We start from the raw sequence: 17,603 nt of genomic DNA, 5'->3' as shown, positions 1-17,603 counted from the left end.
TTATTATTATTATTATTATTATTATTATTTTATTTATTTTTCATCCCAGAAGCTTCTTCAGCTCGCACTGGATGAGGGAGAATGGCAGGATTTATACTCCTTGGTCCTTTGCCTTCTTTTAGAGAGTCGTTGAGGCCACTTGGAGGTTTGACTGTGTCCTCAGGGTCACCTGAGTGGTGCAAATGGGTGGGGAGCCTTCTTGGAAGTGCTAACCACATCATCCATCTCCAGTCTACAACCCGGTCCTTTCAGCAGTTCCAAGAAGGCCCCACACCCATTTGCACCACTCAGGTGACCCTGAAGAGACAGGTAAGCCTCCAAGTGGCCTCAACGACTCCCTAAAAGAAGGCAAATGACCAGCGGTCTGCAAGGAGTATAAATCCTGCCATTCCCCCCACCATCCAGGCAGAATAATGGTATTAGTGTTCAAATTGTCTTCTTTAAACTGGCTGTGTTGTGTTGCTTTTTTTTTTTGCTCTACCCCGACATAAAATGATGTGTTTTTACAGGGACAGTGTGAAAAACAAAATAATTTATGTTTGCCCGAAAAGTATCCAAAACAGCCTTTTATGACAGCCAAATTTATCTTCCAACCCAACGATCTACATTAAAAACCTATCAGTCAAAATGTTTTGAATGAGACCCAGTAAACCAACCTCATGGTTCAGCATGGCTGTTCCTTGGAATTTAATTTAAAAACATCAAGTTGTATTTATTTACTCAAGCCTCTCTCTCTCTCTCTCTCTCTCTCTCTCTCTCTCTCTCTCTCTCTCTCTCTCTCTCTCTCTCTCTGTGTGTGTGTGTGTGTGTGTGTGTGCGTGTGCCCACCCAGTCTTTCTGGCTCTTTTCAAATCTAACTGCCAGAGTTTGAGCCAACATCCAGTTCATTAGAAAAGAAAATGAAATGGTTTTAAATGTCGGGGTGGGTGGGGAGAGAAGAAACAGCGCACGCACACGCAAGCACAAAAGAAAGAACCCACACACAGACAAAAAAAAAACACACACGAAAGAACAAACAAACAAAAACAGAAGAGTTAAAAAAAAAGAAGAGATCATCGCAATGCTAAAATTCTTGACGACTGGTGGATAATCTTACTGCTTGAATCCTAACTTCTGCTCTGAATTATTGTGACAGAGCTCTCCAACCCACAAAAAAACCCACAAACCCAGAGGCTGGATGAATTACAACTCGATGGCCTGCACACCCCCACATACCAACCACTGGTAGGGGGAAAAAATACAGAATATTCAATCATTCAGCACAGTGGTGGGATTCAGCCGGTTCGTACCACTTCGGCAGAACCAGTAGCTAATTTTTTGTTGCCCAGGCGCAGAATGGACTTCTGGAAGTGGCACTGTAGATATAGATAGATAGATAGATAGATAGATAGATAGATAGATAGATAGATAGATAGGTAGGTAAGTAGATAGATAGGTAGGTAGGTAGGTAGGTAGGTAGGTAGGTAGGTAGGTAAGTAGATAGATAGATAGATAGATAGATAGACAGACAGATAGATTATAAATAGATAGATATGTAGGTAGGTAGATAGATAGATAGATTATAAATAGATAGATAGATAGATAGATAGATAGATAGATAGATAGATAGATAGATAGATAGATAGATACAGTGGTGGGATTCAGCCGGTTCGCACCACTTCGGCAGAACTGGTAGCTAATTTTTTGTTGCCCAGGCCCAGAACGGACCTCTGGAAGCGGCATCCACACAGAGAACTGGTTGTTCGCCTATTTGAATCCCACCACTGATTCAGTGCCTTCAAATGCTACATGGGATTCAGGACACAGGGCCCTCTACTAAGAGTAGGAGAGAAGTTGGCAGTAGAAAGACCTGGGCTTCTGTCTCAACCAGCCCAAACTTCAGGGAAGCAGCTCCAACGAAAACAGTAGATGCCAACAAAACATCCCGGTGATCATTTCTACCAAGGATAATGAAAGCTACTGTTCTCGGCAGTTTTGGATCCAAAGGTGGTTTTTTGAGAGGCAACTGGACTTTCTTTGAAGAAAGTTTGAAGGGATCTTGGAGGTCATCTAGTCCAACCCCCTGCTCAGGCAGGAAACCCTATACCATTTCAGACAAAGGGCTGTCCAGTCTCTTCTTAAAAACTTCCAGTGTTGGAGCATTCACCGCTTCTGGAGGCAGGTTGTTCCGCTGGTTAATTGTTCTCACTGTCAGGAAGTTTCTCCTTAGTTCTAGGTTGCTTCTCTCCTTGGTGAGTTTCCATCCGTTGCTTCTTGTCCTGCCTTCAGGCACTTTGGAGAACAGCTTGGCTCCCTCTCCTTTGGGGCAGCCCCTGAGAGATATTGGAAGACCGCTATCCTGTCCCCCCTGGTCCTTCCTTTCATTAAACTAGCCAAACCCAAATCCTTGAAACATTCTTTATATGTTTTAGCCTCCAGTCCCCTGATCACCTTTGTTGCTCTTCTCTGCCCTCTTTCCAGAGTCTCAACATCTTTTTTATAACAAATGAAGTCTTAGTTCTGGGCAATTGTAATAATAATAATAATAATAATAATAATAATAATAATAATAATAATAATAATAATAATAATAATAATAATAATAATAATAATAATAAGAAGAAGAAGAAGAAGAAGAAGAAGAAGAAGAAGAAGAAGAAGAAGAAGAAGAAGAAGAAGAAGAAGAAGAAGAAGAAGTAGTTGTTGGAAGAGACCTTGGAGGTCATCTAGTCCAACCCCCTGCTCAGGCAGGAAACCCTATATCATTTCAGACAAATGGCTGTCCAGTCTCTTCTTAAAAACTTCCAGTGTTGGAGCATTCACCACTTCTGGAGGCAGGTTGTTCCACTGGTTAGTTGTTCTCACTGTCAGGAAGTTTCTCCTTAGTTCTAGGTTGCTTCTCTCCTTGGTGAGTTTCCATCCGTTGCTTCTTGTCCTGCTTTCAGGTGCTTTGGAGAACAGCTTGACTCCCTCTTCTTTGGGGCAGCCCCTGAGATACTGGAAGGCAGCTATCATGTCACCCCTCACCCTTCTCTTCATTAAACTACACATACCCAATTCCAGCAACCGTTCCCTATATGTTTTAGCCTCCAGTCCCCCAATCATCTTTGTTGCTCTTCTCTGTACCCTTTCTAGAGTCTCGACATCTTTTTTACATCGTGGTGACCAAAACTGGATGCAGGATTCCAGGTGTGGCCTTACCAAGGCATTGTAAAGTGGTATTAGTACTTCACGTGATCTTGATTCTGTCCCTCTGTTCATGCAGCCTAGCACTGTGTTGGCTTTTTTGGCAGCTGCAGCACACGGCTGGCTAATATTGAAGGACTCCGAGATCCCTCTCACAGTTACTACTATCGAGCAAGGTACCCCCTATACTATACCTGTGCATTTGATTTTTCCTGCCTAAATGCAGAACCTTACTTTTTTCACCATTGAATTTCATTTTGTTCGAGTCTGTCCAGATCCTCCTGTATCTTAAGCCTATCTTCTGGAGTATTGGCTATTCCTGCCAGCTTGGTGTCGTCTGCAAATTTGATGAGTTCCCCATCTATCCTCTCATCCAAATCATTGATGAAGATGTTGAAGAGCACTGGGCCCAGAACAGAGCCCTGGGGCACCCCACTACACACTCCCTTCCATGTAGATGCAGTTCCATTGAGGGCCACACGCTGAGTACGGCCTGTCAGCTAGCTACGAATCCATCTGATGGTGATGCTGTCTAACCCCCATTTTTCTATCTTATCAAGTAGTAGGTTGTGATCTACTTTATCAAATGCCTTACTGAAGTCCAAGTAAATTATATCTACAGCATTCCTCTGGTCCACTAGTTTTGTCACTTGGTCAAAGATTTGTCTGGCATGATCTGTTTTTGACAAACCCATGTTGGCTTTTAGTGATGACTTTGTTCGCATCAAGGTGTTCGCTGATTTGTTGTTTGATTATCTATTCCAGAGAAGACTGGAATAGATAGAAGAAGACTCCTGCGGGTCCCTTGGACTGCAAGGCGATCAAACCGGTCAGTCCTAGAGGAGATCCACCCTGACTGCTCTTTAGAAGGCCAGATCCTGAAGCTAAAACTCAAACACTTTGGCCACCTAAGGAGAAGGAAGGACTCACTGGAGAAGAGCCTCATGCTGGGAAAGATTGAGGGCAAGAGAAGAAGGGGACGACGGAGAAGGAGGTGGCTGGATGGAGTCACCGAAGCAGGAGGCGTGAGCTTAAATGGACTCCAGAAGATGGTAGAGGACAGGAAGGCCTGGAGGAACGTTGTCCATAGGGTCGCGATGGGTCGGACACGACTTCCCAACTAACAACAACAACAATTCCAGAATGACTGCAGCTTCTGATCAACGGCACCTGGGTTTTAGCTTATGTCAGGATACTTCTCAGAGAACATAACCTTAGGGAAAAAAGCCATTTTGTTCATTAATAGAATCATGTTATCTTCAAAGTCTGGCTCCGCTTGTAAGTTTCCCAAGGCAATTAAAAATGGCTGTGCTATATTCAGCTTCATAAACACAGTCAGGCACTAAATTTGGGTACGAAAAAGAATACTTTTCCTTAAAAAGGCATTTGTTAGAGAAATGTTGCTCTAATGAAGTCTTTGTGCCCTCTTACCGTGGACGTTCCCCAGTAAAATGTCGCCAGCCGCTGAAGTCAGAAACGCGGAGTCCGCGTACAAATATTTAGCTTTGAGCAGACCGTTTTCACTTGCAAGGTTAATAGATGATCCTTGTAGCTTTTCTACGTTCACACTCTGTTGCAAGAAAAAAGAGGTAAAAAATACAATAAAGTTGTATTAACTACTCTGACTTGGTTAACCTACAGCCAATTTGGTCTAGCGGTTACGGCACCAGGCTAAGAAAGCGAGAGACTGTAAACAACTAATTCACACCACATTGTCTTATACCAGAGGTCTTCAAGCTTGGCCCTTTGATGACTGGTGGACTTCAACTCCCAGAATTCCTCAGCCAGCGTGCCAGGCTGAGGAATTCTGGGAGTTGAAGTCCACAGTCATCAAAGGGCCAAGCTTGAAGACCCCCTCCCAGAATTCCTCAGCCTGGCACGCTGGCTGAGGAATTCTGGGAGTTGAAGTCCACAAGTCATAAAAGGGCCAAGCTTGAAGACCCGCTCCCAGAATTCCTCAGTCAGGCACGCTGGCTGAGGAATTCTGGGAGTTGAAGTCCACAAGTCGTCAAAGGGCCAAGTTTGAAGACGCCCTCCCAGAATTCCTCAGCCTGGCACGCTGGCTGAGGAATTCTGGGAGTTGAAGTCCACAAGTCATCAAAGGGAGAAGTTTGAAGACCCCCTCCCAGAATTCCTCAGCCTGGCACGCTGGCTGAGGAATTCTGGGAGTTGAAGTCCACAAGTCACCAAAGGGCCAAGCTTGAAGACCCCTGTTGTTGTTGTTGTTGTTATTGATGTCAATAACCCAAGAATATAAGGTCTTTTGCTCAAGCTGGGGGTTGGACTATCTTCTGCAAAGAGATTTGGGTCTCCATGCTCTTTTCTTGACTTTCTGCCCCTGCTTCAATTTAGGCATGTCCTGCCAAGCCAAGATTAAAGCTAAGAAACAATCTTCGGTCTTGGCTTATTCCCCCAGACACCTTGGAAAAATTTGGCATAACTCAGCAAACTTTTAGCCGTTTTACATATTTATGGGGTTGGCACATTGGCAGAACACAGACTCTTCAGCCGGTGCCAAAGCAAACTTACCAGCGCGTTCCAACCGAATGAAATTTTTCCAAAGTGTACTGGGAATAAGCCAAGACTAAATGCTTCTTACCTTTCATCTTTGCTTGGCAGGAGAGGTAGGGCCGCCGGGAGGTTGATCAAGCAAATCAGCATCCCCAGGGGTCACGTGATCTGAACTCAGATGCTCGGCAACTGACTCATATTTACGACGGTCGCAATGTCCCGAGGAATCGCGTGATCCCCTTTGGCGGCCTCCTGACAAGCCAAATCAACGGGCAAGCCGGATTCGCTTCAGAGCCGTGTTACTAACTTAATAACTGGAGCGAGAACTTGGGCAAGGCAGGTCGTAAAAGGGGGCAGAAACTCACTTAGCAAAGGTCTCGCTTAGCCACGACAATTTTGGGCTGAACAGTTAGGTCGCTAATCAAGGACTGCCTGTATTTAGCTTCTGAAAACAGCCAAGTGTTGTCAGCCCCGCCACTGCGGAAGCAGACAGGACGAATCCCAGAACAGTGAAATCAAAATCTGTTCAACTAACTCAATTTGCAACACCCGATTGCAAACAGGGAATCTAATACATAGATCTGTACTAAATGCTGCCTATTCCAGTATATTTGATTCCAGTATATTCGGCAGGCTTTTAATTTTCCAATTCTGATCGTTTTATGGGCAGCATCTGACTGATTTACAGTCTTCTAACATCTGCTCCGACATGTAAAAACATCTTTGTCTTTTTTTAAGGACTATTTTGCTCCATCAATTGCAGCCATCACTATGTCACTTCCAGGACGATGAAGACTTAAAGCTTTGAAATTGCAAAAAAAGATCTTAGAGATATAAGATTTTATGTTAGTTGGTTATGGACGCAATACACATTTTATAGAACAATACTTCCTTCCTAGATGCATTGTTAGGCAAGGTCCTGGTATTAATTTGATCCAGAATAGAATAGAATAGAATAGAATAGAATGGAATAGAACAGAGTAGAGTAGAGTAGCGTAGAGTAGAGTAGAGTAGAATAAATAGAATAGAATTAATGCAATAGAATAGTATTAATGCAATAGTAAAGTAGAGTAGAATTAATGCAATAGAGTAGAGTAGAATAAATAGAATAGAATTAATGCAATAGAATAGTATTAAAGCAATAGAATAGAATAAAGTAGAGTAGAATTAATGCAATAGAGTAGAGTAGAATAAATAGAATTAATGCAATAGAATAGTATTAATGCAATAGAATAGAATAGAGTAGAGTACAGTAGAATAGAATTAATGCAATAGAGTAGAGTAGAATAGAATAGAATCAAATAGAATAGAATAGAGCTGGAAGGGACCTTGGAGGTCTTCTAGTCCAGCCCCCTGCTCAAGCAGGAGAACCTATACCATCTCAGACAAGTGACTGTCCAGTCTTTTCTTAAAAACCTCCAATGTTAAGAGCACCCATGATTTCTGAAGGGAATTTCTGTTCACTGGTTAATTGTCCTCACTGTTAGGAAGTTTCTCCCTAATTCCAGGTTGCTTCTCTCCTTGATCAGTTTCCATCCGTTGCTTCTCGTCCTGGTGCTTTGGAGAATCATTTGTGGCAGCCCCTCAAATACTGGAATACTGAAGGCAGAATTATCCGGTTTCAGCACCAGGAGACTTCTAATGCACAGCCATAAAGCTTCATCGTGCCTTGGTTTATCCTGGAAATGCTGAGTCTGAACTATATAAACCGCGTCTATAACGGATGAATCAAAATTGTCATACAGGGCTCCTCAGGGCAAAGTAAAGGCAGGCTGATTGTTAACAGAAATCGGTCTGCGAGAAAGACAGCCAAACATCTTACTCCGCCGAGTTGGCTCCCCTGCTATTCTACTTGGAAGACAAAGAATACACTGGACCGATGCCTAATTCTATAGCTATTGTCGAAGGCAAAGTCTTCATCGTGGTTCAGTCCAAGCTGGGAATAAATGACACGGCGACTGCTTGAGAAAAAAGGTTGAAGTTTATCGAAGAGGGGAGCCAGACCGGAAGATGGCTCTGGAAGAAAAAAGTGAGCACATGTAGTAGGGAGTGGGTTTTTATACCCTCTGGAGCCTTTTGTCTAGAGTGGCTTCCTGTTCCTGTTTAAGGCTTTGTATTTCCTGGGTCACGTATTCTGACCTGCGTCTGGCATCTGTGGGTTAATCCTATTCTGTCCTGTCTTAGAGTTTGGGTGGGCTATGTAGATCTTAGGTGTCTTTGTCTTCTTAATCTTCTAGCTGAGCGATGGCAAACCTTTTAGAGACCGAGTGCCCAAACTGCGACCCAAAACCCACTTATGTATCTTCGGGTGCCGGGTGGGCGTGGCTCTTTGGGTGGGCGTGGCCCATGGGGTGGGCGTGGCCACGGTGTTAACGGCAGACTGGGTGGGATTAAAAACTTCAATCCATCGATTCCAACTTGGCGAGATCTTTTTTTTTCCCCCCGCGAGAAGTTGAAATTGATTGATTGATTGAACCTTTTTTTTTTTTGCAGACGGCGGCGGAGGCCTAAAGCGAAAAGGTTTTATGAAACCCGGCTGAAGGCCTAGGACTGGGGCGACGGCGCGCGTGCCCACAGCGTGCCACCTGTGGCACGCATGCCATAGCTTCGCCACCACAGTTCTAGCTTCAACTTTCCTGAATGGATTCCCTCCGCCCGGTGCGCTCCCACAGAGACGGCCTCCTAAGGGTGCCGCCGTTCGGAGAATGCCGTCTCGTGGCTCCCAGGGGGAGGGCGTTCTCTGTGGGGGCGCCTGACCTATGGAACCGTTTACCGGTTGAGCTCCGGATGGCTCCCGACCTTCGCTCCTTCCGACGCGACCTAAAAACCTATCTGTTTGAGCAATCCGGTCTGGTCTGACGGGTTTTGTTTTAATTATTGTTTTAATATAATTTATCTTCTACATTTGGGCATTAGGGTTTAATTTGTTTTCAATTTCTGTATTTGTGCACTTTGATATTTATGTCCCTGTTCACCGCCCTGAGTCCTTGAGGAGAAGGGCAGTATACAAATCAAATAAATAAATAAATAAATAAATAAATTATTACATCTGCATTTCTACAGAGCTGGTTTCTGCTTGGGGGAGACTTGGGGCTATTAAGAAAAACTGGACATGCTTTTCTGCCTCTTTCAGATCCTTTGAGGAAATATATTTTTAATATTTCCTTCTCTGGGCGGGAGGGGGCTGTTCTGTACCAGCCTGCTACCGGCCCTGCAGAAAAGGCAGGGACAACCCCTTTTACAAGAAGGCAAGAGCCTGGAATTACGCCTGCCAAATTTATTGCTACAAAAACAAATAGAAAAAGACACGAACCAAGAAACAGGAGCTTTTCAAGCGGTTGCCTTCAGCAAACCAGCCCTCCCACGCATTCCCCCTTAAATACAGTTCAGGGCGTGGCTTCTCTCTGCCTCCTTCCGAGGAGCCCCATTGCTTTCTTCTGTTTACTCCTGATTGACTGCCTCCTGCGTTGGGCGTCCTTGAACAGGGCCAGCTGTGGGTCATCTTCATCCACGCTGTCAGGCTCACACAGCTGGGTCTGCGTCGTGACCAGGTGGGAGGGGCCTGGCTGAGGGCTCTGCGGAGCCTGAAGGCCATCATCAGCAAGCTCTTCAACACCCCCCTCCTCCTCCTCTGAGTCGTCCGACCCAACTGCCGAACCCACAGGCTGACCCTGAATCACAACAGGGGCTGACTTCCCACACTATAAAACCTTATAATATTTCCACCGGTTCCAGTCTAAGGAGCACTTAGAGGAGGGCACAAAGAAAAACAAAAGCGGATCAAGGCAACATTGCAAGATATAAAAGGTTATGCTAGATAGCGCTTGACTTACAACGGAGTCCCAAAGTTTGGTTGCTAAGTGAAACCTTTGTTACGTGAAGTTCGCCCCATTCCACGGATTTCCTTGCCACCGTCGTTAAGTGAATCACTGCACTTGTAAAGTCAGTAACGGGGTTGTTAAGGGAATCCGGATTCTCTGTTGTCTTTGCTTATCAGAAGGTCACCCAAAGTGGATCGCGGTCGTACGTGTGAAAAACAGTCGTGAAGTCACTTTGCAGTGCCTTTGTAACGTCAAACGGTCACTAAATGGACCGTCATAAGCCAAGAACTACCTGTGTTTATAGAAAGCTATCCTTCTTTCGCCGCAGGGCTGCCAAAATCAGGGTCGTTCAACGGAAAGTGAAGAAAATTTTCATATTCTTACTATCCAAAGAGAAATTCTACTAGCTAACGATGCCCTCTTCTGGCCAATGCATAGCATAGCACCCTTATTTTAGGGGTCTTCAAACTTGGCTCTTTTATGACTTGTGGACTTCAACTCCGAGGAATTCTGGGAGTTGAAGTCCACAAGTCATAAAAGGGCCAGGTTTGAAGAACCCCTGGTCTATTTATTTGAAAAGAAGCAAGCCCTTTTCATAAGCCGGAATGTAGGACACAGACAGACTTCGATGTGCAACCACAACTGAGCTCAACGTTTGCGTAAAGCGTGACAATTGTCGCAATAGTCCTACGGGTGAACCCCCGTCATAAGTCAGGTTTTTCCCCAGTGTTGTGGTAACTATTGTCACTAAATGAATGCTTCTAAATCAAGGACTACCTGTACAAAACAATTGCAACGCAACGTAACGCAACACAACACAATACAAAAGTTTTGATCACGTGACCCTGGGAATGCTGCAACAGTCGTAAGGGTGAAAAACGGTCATATGGTTATAACGTAGAATGGTCACAAAATGGACTCTTGAAAGTCGAGGACAGCCTGTGTTAGGATTCTGGCAAAATGAGGCGATCGTTATCTTTAAAAAAAAATCCAAAAAAAAAAAATCTACTATTTGAACTTTGCCAATGCAATTCTATTAAGAACCACAGCCCAGATCAGCTTATTTAAGGCCGGACAAGTGATTTATTTATTTTTTTTAAAAAGAGGGCTTAGTTTTCACGTACTACATACGACACGAAAAATGATTTTCGCCACGAATGCAGTGTTCAGTTTAACCAACATTAGAATCGCAGCTAAGCCCAGAATTGTTTTTTAGATTTTTAGATATTTTTTTTTCCTGGTGAAAGTTACCTACGGAAGCACAGGAAGAATGAATAGCGGATGCAAGTACAAAAATAAAATTATTCTTCTCACCTTGTTTAATATTTTAAATATATGCATTTTAGTAGTGTAACTTAAATTTCTCTTATGTTACCCCCACAGTTGTGTCACTTACGCTTTCTTCTGAGACAAGAATGTTGATATTTCCTTGCAGAGTTCCCAAGCCGATCACGTCCCCTCTTTTTGCCCGGATATCAATTTTCTGACTCTGAAAGAAAACTGCATATGTGTTAAAAAAAAAAGAAAGAAGAACTTTACTTTCTTTTTCTTCAAAGATTCATTTCCCAGCTATGGCCAAATTCTGACATTCACCGGTACCTTGATTGACTTCAACACGCTCGCTCCCTTCTCCGTTTCGACTTGGCAGTGAGCACATTCCATTTCTTCGATCTTCACAGAGCCGTTTCCTGACGTCTTGATATCCAAGTCTAAAAGTGATTTAAAAAAAAAAGTAACAAGGAATGGAGATCAGAACAGGGCTAAGTTGGATTTCACTCCGTCGGCACGGAAACATAGAGAGCCAGATGAAGCGCCCTGCTTGCAAAGCACATATCTGAATTCCCTTAAATAAAACTCCTCCATCGGATCCACTCCAGGTGCACCGGGTGGCGACTCCTTCAATGTTGCTAGGAGCTCTTGCAGTTATACAGTGATATCGGCGGTGGGGTGGGGGGGTGGGGGGTGGGGGGGGCTCAGTGCTTCCTGAGCTTGCTGGCTTTCTTGCAGACGTTTCATGACCCAACTAGGTAACATCATCAGTGCTAGAAGGGAATGGAGGAGGAAGAGGAGGAGGAGGAGGACTGGGGGGGTCCTTGGTGCTCTCTTAGCTTATTTTCTTGCAGACGTTTCATGACCCTAACTAGGTAACATCATCAGTGCAGAAAGGGAGTGGTGTTTGCAGAGAGGAGGAGGAGGAGGAGGAGGAGGAGGAGGAGGAGGAGGAGGAGGAGGAGGAGGAGGAGAACTGTGGGGTCCTTGGTGCTCTCTAAGTATGGCTGTTTTCTTGCAGACGTTTCATGACCCAAACTAGGTAATGTCATCAGTGCTAGAAAGGAGTAGTGGTTGAGGAATGATGGTGGAGGAGGAGGAGCAGGAGGAGGAGGAGGAGGAGGAGGAAGAGGAGGAAGAGGAGGAGGGGGAGGGGGAGGGGAGGAGAGGAGAGGGAGAGAGAAGGAGGACTGCGGGGTCCTTGGTGGTCTTTGAGCTTGGCTGTTTTCTTGCAGACGTTTCATGACCCAAACTAGGGAACAACCTCAGTGCTAGAAGAGAGTGGGGTTTGTGGAATGATGGAGGAGGAGGAGGAGAAGGAGGAGGAGGAGGAGGAGGAGGAGGAGGAGGAGGAGGAGGAGGAGAACTGTGGGGTCCTTGGTGCTCTCTAAGTATGGCTGTTTTCTTGCAGACGTTTCATGACCCAAACTAGGTAATGTCATCAGTGCTAGAAAGGAGTAGTGGTTGAGGAATGATGGTGGAGGAGGAGGAGCAGGAGGAGGAGGAAGAGGAGGAAGAGGAGGAGGGGGAGGGGGAGGGGAGGAGAGGAGAGGGAGAGAGAAGGAGGACTGCGGGGTCCTTGGTGGTCTTTGAGCTTGGCTGTTTTCTTGCAGACGTTTCATGACCCAAACTAGGGAACAACCTCAGTGCTAGAAGAGAGTGGGGTTTGTGGAATGATGGAGGAGGAGGAGGAGGAGGAGGAGGAGGAGGAGGAGGAGAACTGTGAGGTCCTTGGTGCCCTCTGAGCTTGGCTGTTTTCTTGCAGACGTTTCATGACCCAAACTAGGTAACGTCATCAGTGCTAGAAGGGAGTAGGGTTTGGGGAATGATGGAGGAGGAGGAGGAGGAGGAGGAGGAGGAGGAGGAGGACTGTGGGACTGTCCTTGGTGCTCTCTGAGCTTGGTGGTTTCCTTGCAGACGTTTCATGACCCAAACTAGCTAACATCATCAGTGCTAGTAAGGAGTGCTGTTTGCTGTCGGTTTGTATTCTGGGGTCTTGCCTGTCTGGGTGGGTGGGTGGGGGTCTTAGGGATTCTGTAGTTGGGCTGTTTACTAACGGCTCTGTGGCAGTTTCTTGATTGGGGGTCTTCCTTACTTGATTGTTGGTCTGAAGTTGACCTTGGAGTTAATCTATGCTGATCTGAGTGCTGATGGCTGGTGGAGGAGAAGAGCCGGAGTCTTTTCTTTTTTTTTCTCTTTCCGGCTGCTTGATTGCCTCTCTGGCGAAGTCTAGAGAGGCCGTAAATTTCGGTGTGTCTATAGACTTCCAAAGAGCCATTAGTAAACACCCCAGAGGAAAAAAAAATCCCTAATACTTCCTAACTGGCTACAATCCGACGGTTTTGGAAAACATTTCCAATCCCGCCAAGCAATCTCCTTGAGCAATTGGCACAGCAAAAGAAGGCCTGTGGCTGACGGAGGAGAGAATGGAAGACAATTTAGACATCCAGCCGAGGGGAAAAGTTGAAAGGCTCAGCTTTAAAGAAAAGTCCACATTTGCAAACGCACCAGACATATGAACTATGGACCCAGACCAGGGGTAGGCAACCTTGGCTCTTTTTATGAGTCGCGGACTTCAACTCCCAGAATTCCTCAGCCAGCATGGGAGAACTATGGCCCCTTCATGACTCGTGGACTTCAACTCCCAGAATTCCTGAGCCAGCATGGGGGAACTATGGCCCCTTCATGACTTGTGGACTTCAAATCCCAGAATTACTGAGCCAGCATGGGAGAACTATGGCCCCTTCATGACTTGTGGACTTCAACTCCCAGAATTCCTGAGCCAGCATGGGAGAACTATGGCCCCTTCATGACTTGTGGACTTCAACTCCCAGAATTCCTGAGCCAGCATGGGAGAACTATGGCCCCTTCATGACTTGTGGACTTCAACTCCCAGAATTCCTGAGCCAGCATGGGAGAACTATGGCCCCTTCATGACTTGTGGACTTCAACTCCCAGAATTCCTCAGCCAGCATGGGAGAACTATGGCCCCTTCATGACTTGTGGACTTCAACTCCCAGAATTCCTCAGCCAGCATGAGGGAACTATGGCCCCCTACATGACTCGTGGACTTCACCTCCCAGAATTCCTCAGCCAGCATGGGGGAACTATGGCCCCTTCATGACTTGTGGACTCCAAATCCCAGAATTCCTGAGCCAGCATGGGAGAACTATGGCTCCTTCATGACTTGTGGACTTCAACTCCCAAAATTCCTGAGCCAGCATGGGAGAACTGTGGCCCCTTCATGACGTGGACTTCAACTCCCAGAATTCCTCAGCCAGCATGGGAGAACTATGGCCCCTTCATGACTTGTGGACTTCAACTCCCAGAATTCCTCAGCCAGCATGGCTCAGCTTGGAAACCTCTCCCTTTCCCCTCAGCGTGGCTGGCTCAGGAATTCTGGGAGTTGAAGTCCACCAGTCATAAAAGAGCCAAGGTTGCCTATACCTGAGCTAGATGTTCAGCCTCATTTATATTCAGACAATCCTCGCTTTACAACCATTCCTTTAGTGACAACGGCACCGGAAAAGAGCGACTTACTTTTGTTTTTCACGCTTATGACTTATGTGGCATTCCCAGGGTCCACGGGATCAAAATTCAAACACTTGGCAACTGGCATGTACCTATGACAGTTGCACCGTCCCGGGGTCACCGTGTGTAACCTTCCCAGGTTGGGCTTCCGACAAGGAAAGCCAATGGGGGAAGCCAGATTCGCTTAACGACTGCGTGGTTCACTTAACGCCAGCTGCCATTCACTGAACGGTGGCAACAATTGTCCGCCAAATGGGGCAAGGCTCATTTCTCCTTGCTTAGCCTCGGAAATTGCGGGCTCAGTTCTCGCTGTAAGGCGAGGACTGCCTGTACTCCGTCACACCGCACCCACCCCCTTCTTCACCTACCAAATTTTACAGGCGTCCTCACATCCAGCGAAGCTGCACCGTCCACGCCGTCAGAGACTATCACCACCTCCTTCCGGGCCTGGTCATACTTCACAAGCAGATGCGAGGCAGGGTCGGGATTCGAACCCTTCCCCTTCAGGGCCACAAACACTTTGTCAGAACCGGGGTATTTATGGGCGTCCAGGGGACCCACGGTAATGTGGTAAGGGAGGCGCGCCTTCAGAAGACCGAATGGACTGACAGTCAAGGTCCATTCCTTGAGAAGCTTACGGCTCTCGGGGTCCTTTTCTGCAGGGCCCAGGTTTGCGTTACTTGTGAACAAGCCCACTTGGTGGGGCCTTCTCGGCTTCAGCCAACCACGACTGCCCCTTGCTAACGCCTTCCCTGCAAGGTAGCACCATCCTGACAACCTCCCTTGCATGGTTTTGTTGATTCCTTGTTCTATGGGGATGCTTTGGTAAGACCTCCTCCTAGGGAAGGACACCAGTAGAGCAGGGTAGAGTAGAACAGAATATAGCAAATAAAATAGAATAAAATAGAATGGAATATAGAAAATAGAATAAAATAGAGTAGAACTGAATAGAATAGAATAGGAAAGAATAAGGAATAGAATAGAATATAGAAAATAGAATAAAATAGAATAGAATATAGAATATAGAAAATAGAATAAAATGGAGTAGAACTGAATCGAATAGAATAGAAAATAGAATAAAATAGAATAGAATATAGAAAATAGAATAAAATAGAGTAGAACTGAATAGAATAGAATAGAATAGAAAATAGAATAAAATAGAATGGAATATAGAAAATAGAATAAAATAGAGTAGAACTGAATAGAATAGAATAGGAAAGAATAAGGAATAGAATAGAATAGAATATAGAAAATAGAATAAAATAGAATAGAATATAGATAATAGAATAAAATAGAGTAGAACTGAATAGAATAGAATAGAAAATAGAATAAAATAGAATGGAATATAGAAAATAGAATAAAATAGAGTAGAACTGAATAGAATAGAATAGAGAATAGAATAAAATAGAATGGAATATAGAAAATGGAATAAAATAGAGTAGAACTGAATAGAATAGAATAGGAAAGAATAAGGAATAGAATAGAATAGAATAGAATATAGAAAATAGAATAAAATAGAATAGAATATAGATAATAGAATAAAATACAGTAGAACTGAATAGAATAGAATAGAAAATAGAATAAAATAGAATGGAATATAGAAAATGGAATAAAATAGAGTAGAACTGAATAGAATAGAATAGGAAAGAATAAGGAATAGAACAGAATAGAATAGAACTGAATAGAATAGAATAGAGCTGGAAGGGACCTTGGAGGTCTTCTAGTCCAGCCCCTTGCTCAATACCATTTCAGACAAGTTGAGAGTAGTTCCTTTGCCTAGTTTTTGCATGGGGTGTGGTGGGGTGGGTCAACTGGTTCAAGCCCCCCCCATTACAAGCCCATCCCGTTCGCTTCCCCCCAAAATCATGCACCAGAATCGATCAGCAGCTGCAGCTACCCGCATATGTCAAACTTGCAGCGAGGGCTGCTGGGAGTTGTGGTTTCCGCTCCCGCGCAGACTGGCCCAGCACAAGTCGGGCGTTTGAACTACAAGTCCCGGAATGCAATTCGGAGGGTTTTTTTTTCTTTTCCCCCTTCCTCTCTCCAATGGCTGGCGAGGGAGTGGGGGGGGAAGGGGAAATGGAACGTTTCGTCACGCAGTCGGAAGGGGTGGGATCTCTTACCCCGGAGGAAAAGGGGCGGAGAATTTTGGTCTCCTTGGGAACGGGCGACGCTAACGGGCGAGTCGGTTGCTAGGCGACGCGAGAGCCGAGGCCTGGGGAAAAAAAAAGAGTAACGCGAGTTGTAGTAGCGCCGGTAAGATAAACTGGGTTAGATTCGGCTGCATCCCAGTCTGTGCAAAGGGGAGGCTTTGGGGAGTGGTGGTGGTGGTGGTGGGAAGCTACCAGATTCGGGAACAAGAAATCCCCGCTCCCGTTTATGCCTGGCTACGTCTGGTTTCATGAGTGGATGGGAGGCCACCAGGAAATCCCAGGGCTGTCAGTTGGACAACATTCCTCCAAAAAAGGCAGTGGGGTGGGGAGGAAATCACTTCCCACTGTTGCCTGTAAAACTACACTGATGTATTGAGGAAGTCAAGTTAATCCAATTTTTACTTGCAATAAAGAAAACACAGGGAGTCCTCGACTTACGACGGCTCGTTTAGTGACCGAAGTTACAACGGCACTGAAAAAAAAGTGACTTAGAACCATCTTTCAGGCTTAGTGACCGCGGTGGGCGTCCCTGTGGACAGGTGATTTACATTTGGATGCTTGGCAACTGACTCGTACTTATGACGGTTTTAGTGTCCTGGGGTCACGTGGTCCCCTTATGCGACCTTCTGACGAGCAAACGTAAAAAAACTCCACCAATTCACTTAACCAGGGTCTCAGGAAAGGTCGTAAAACGGAGCAAAACTCACTTAACAAATGTCTCACTTAGCAACAGTGCTCAATTGTGGTCGTAAGGCGAGGACTACCTCGTATAGGTGAATGTTATATCAAACAGGTATAGAAGCATAATGCACAGTATGTGAATCAGGCTAATGAATGAGGGGAAAATGTATCATTTGTGGTGATAATTGTTGGCGCAGCTCCTGTAATTTTTGCAACGTTGTTTAGTGTTTCTTCAAATCCAAAGGAAGTTAATGATGGGTATTTGAGTTGTCTATCTAATGCTGGAAAAATTAATAATAATAATAATAATAATAATAATAATAATAATAATAATAATAATATAGTTGGAAGGGACCTTGGAGGTCATCTAGTCCAACCCCCTGCTCAGGCAGGAAACCCTATACCATTTCAGACAAAGGGCTGTCCAGTCTCATCTTAAAAACTTCCAGTGTTAGAGCATCCACAACTTCTG

At 45.1% G+C, this 17,603-nt stretch overlaps 3 protein-coding genes across 4 annotated transcripts in view; 2 read left to right on the top strand and 1 right to left on the bottom strand.

The window, feature by feature from the left end:
- FAM185A (family with sequence similarity 185 member A) overlaps window positions 1-15,437 on the bottom strand; it is a 42,640-nt gene extending 27,203 nt beyond the window's left edge. For both annotated transcript variants that reach the window (XM_083365900.1, XM_083365901.1), the window contains exons 1-4: window positions 14,666-15,437; window positions 11,097-11,206; window positions 10,894-10,986; window positions 4,597-4,735 (exon numbers count right to left, since the gene is read on the bottom strand). In XM_083365900.1, the coding sequence (XP_083222026.1) occupies window positions 4,597-4,735; window positions 10,894-10,986; window positions 11,097-11,206; window positions 14,666-15,086 (763 nt within the window). In that variant the 5' untranslated portion in view covers window positions 15,087-15,437. The remainder of the gene's footprint in view (window positions 1-4,596; window positions 4,736-10,893; window positions 10,987-11,096; window positions 11,207-14,665) is intronic.
- Window positions 1-17,603, top strand: part of SLC26A5 (solute carrier family 26 member 5) — a 306,769-nt gene that overhangs the window by 220,176 nt on the left and 68,990 nt on the right. The gene's annotated exons all lie outside the window — the stretch shown is intronic.
- The window catches only part of CCDC146 (coiled-coil domain containing 146), a 98,603-nt gene continuing 97,375 nt past the window's right edge, over window positions 16,376-17,603 (top strand). Inside the window, exon 1 of the mRNA XM_083365832.1 lies at window positions 16,376-16,553. The gene's annotated coding sequence lies outside the window, so the exon portion shown is untranslated. The remainder of the gene's footprint in view (window positions 16,554-17,603) is intronic.

This window comes from Vipera ursinii (assembly GCF_947247035.1).
Source record: "Vipera ursinii genome assembly, chromosome: 6".
NCBI lineage: Eukaryota > Metazoa > Chordata > Lepidosauria > Squamata > Viperidae > Vipera > Vipera ursinii.
This window is presented reverse-complemented; position numbering and strand designations above follow the sequence as displayed.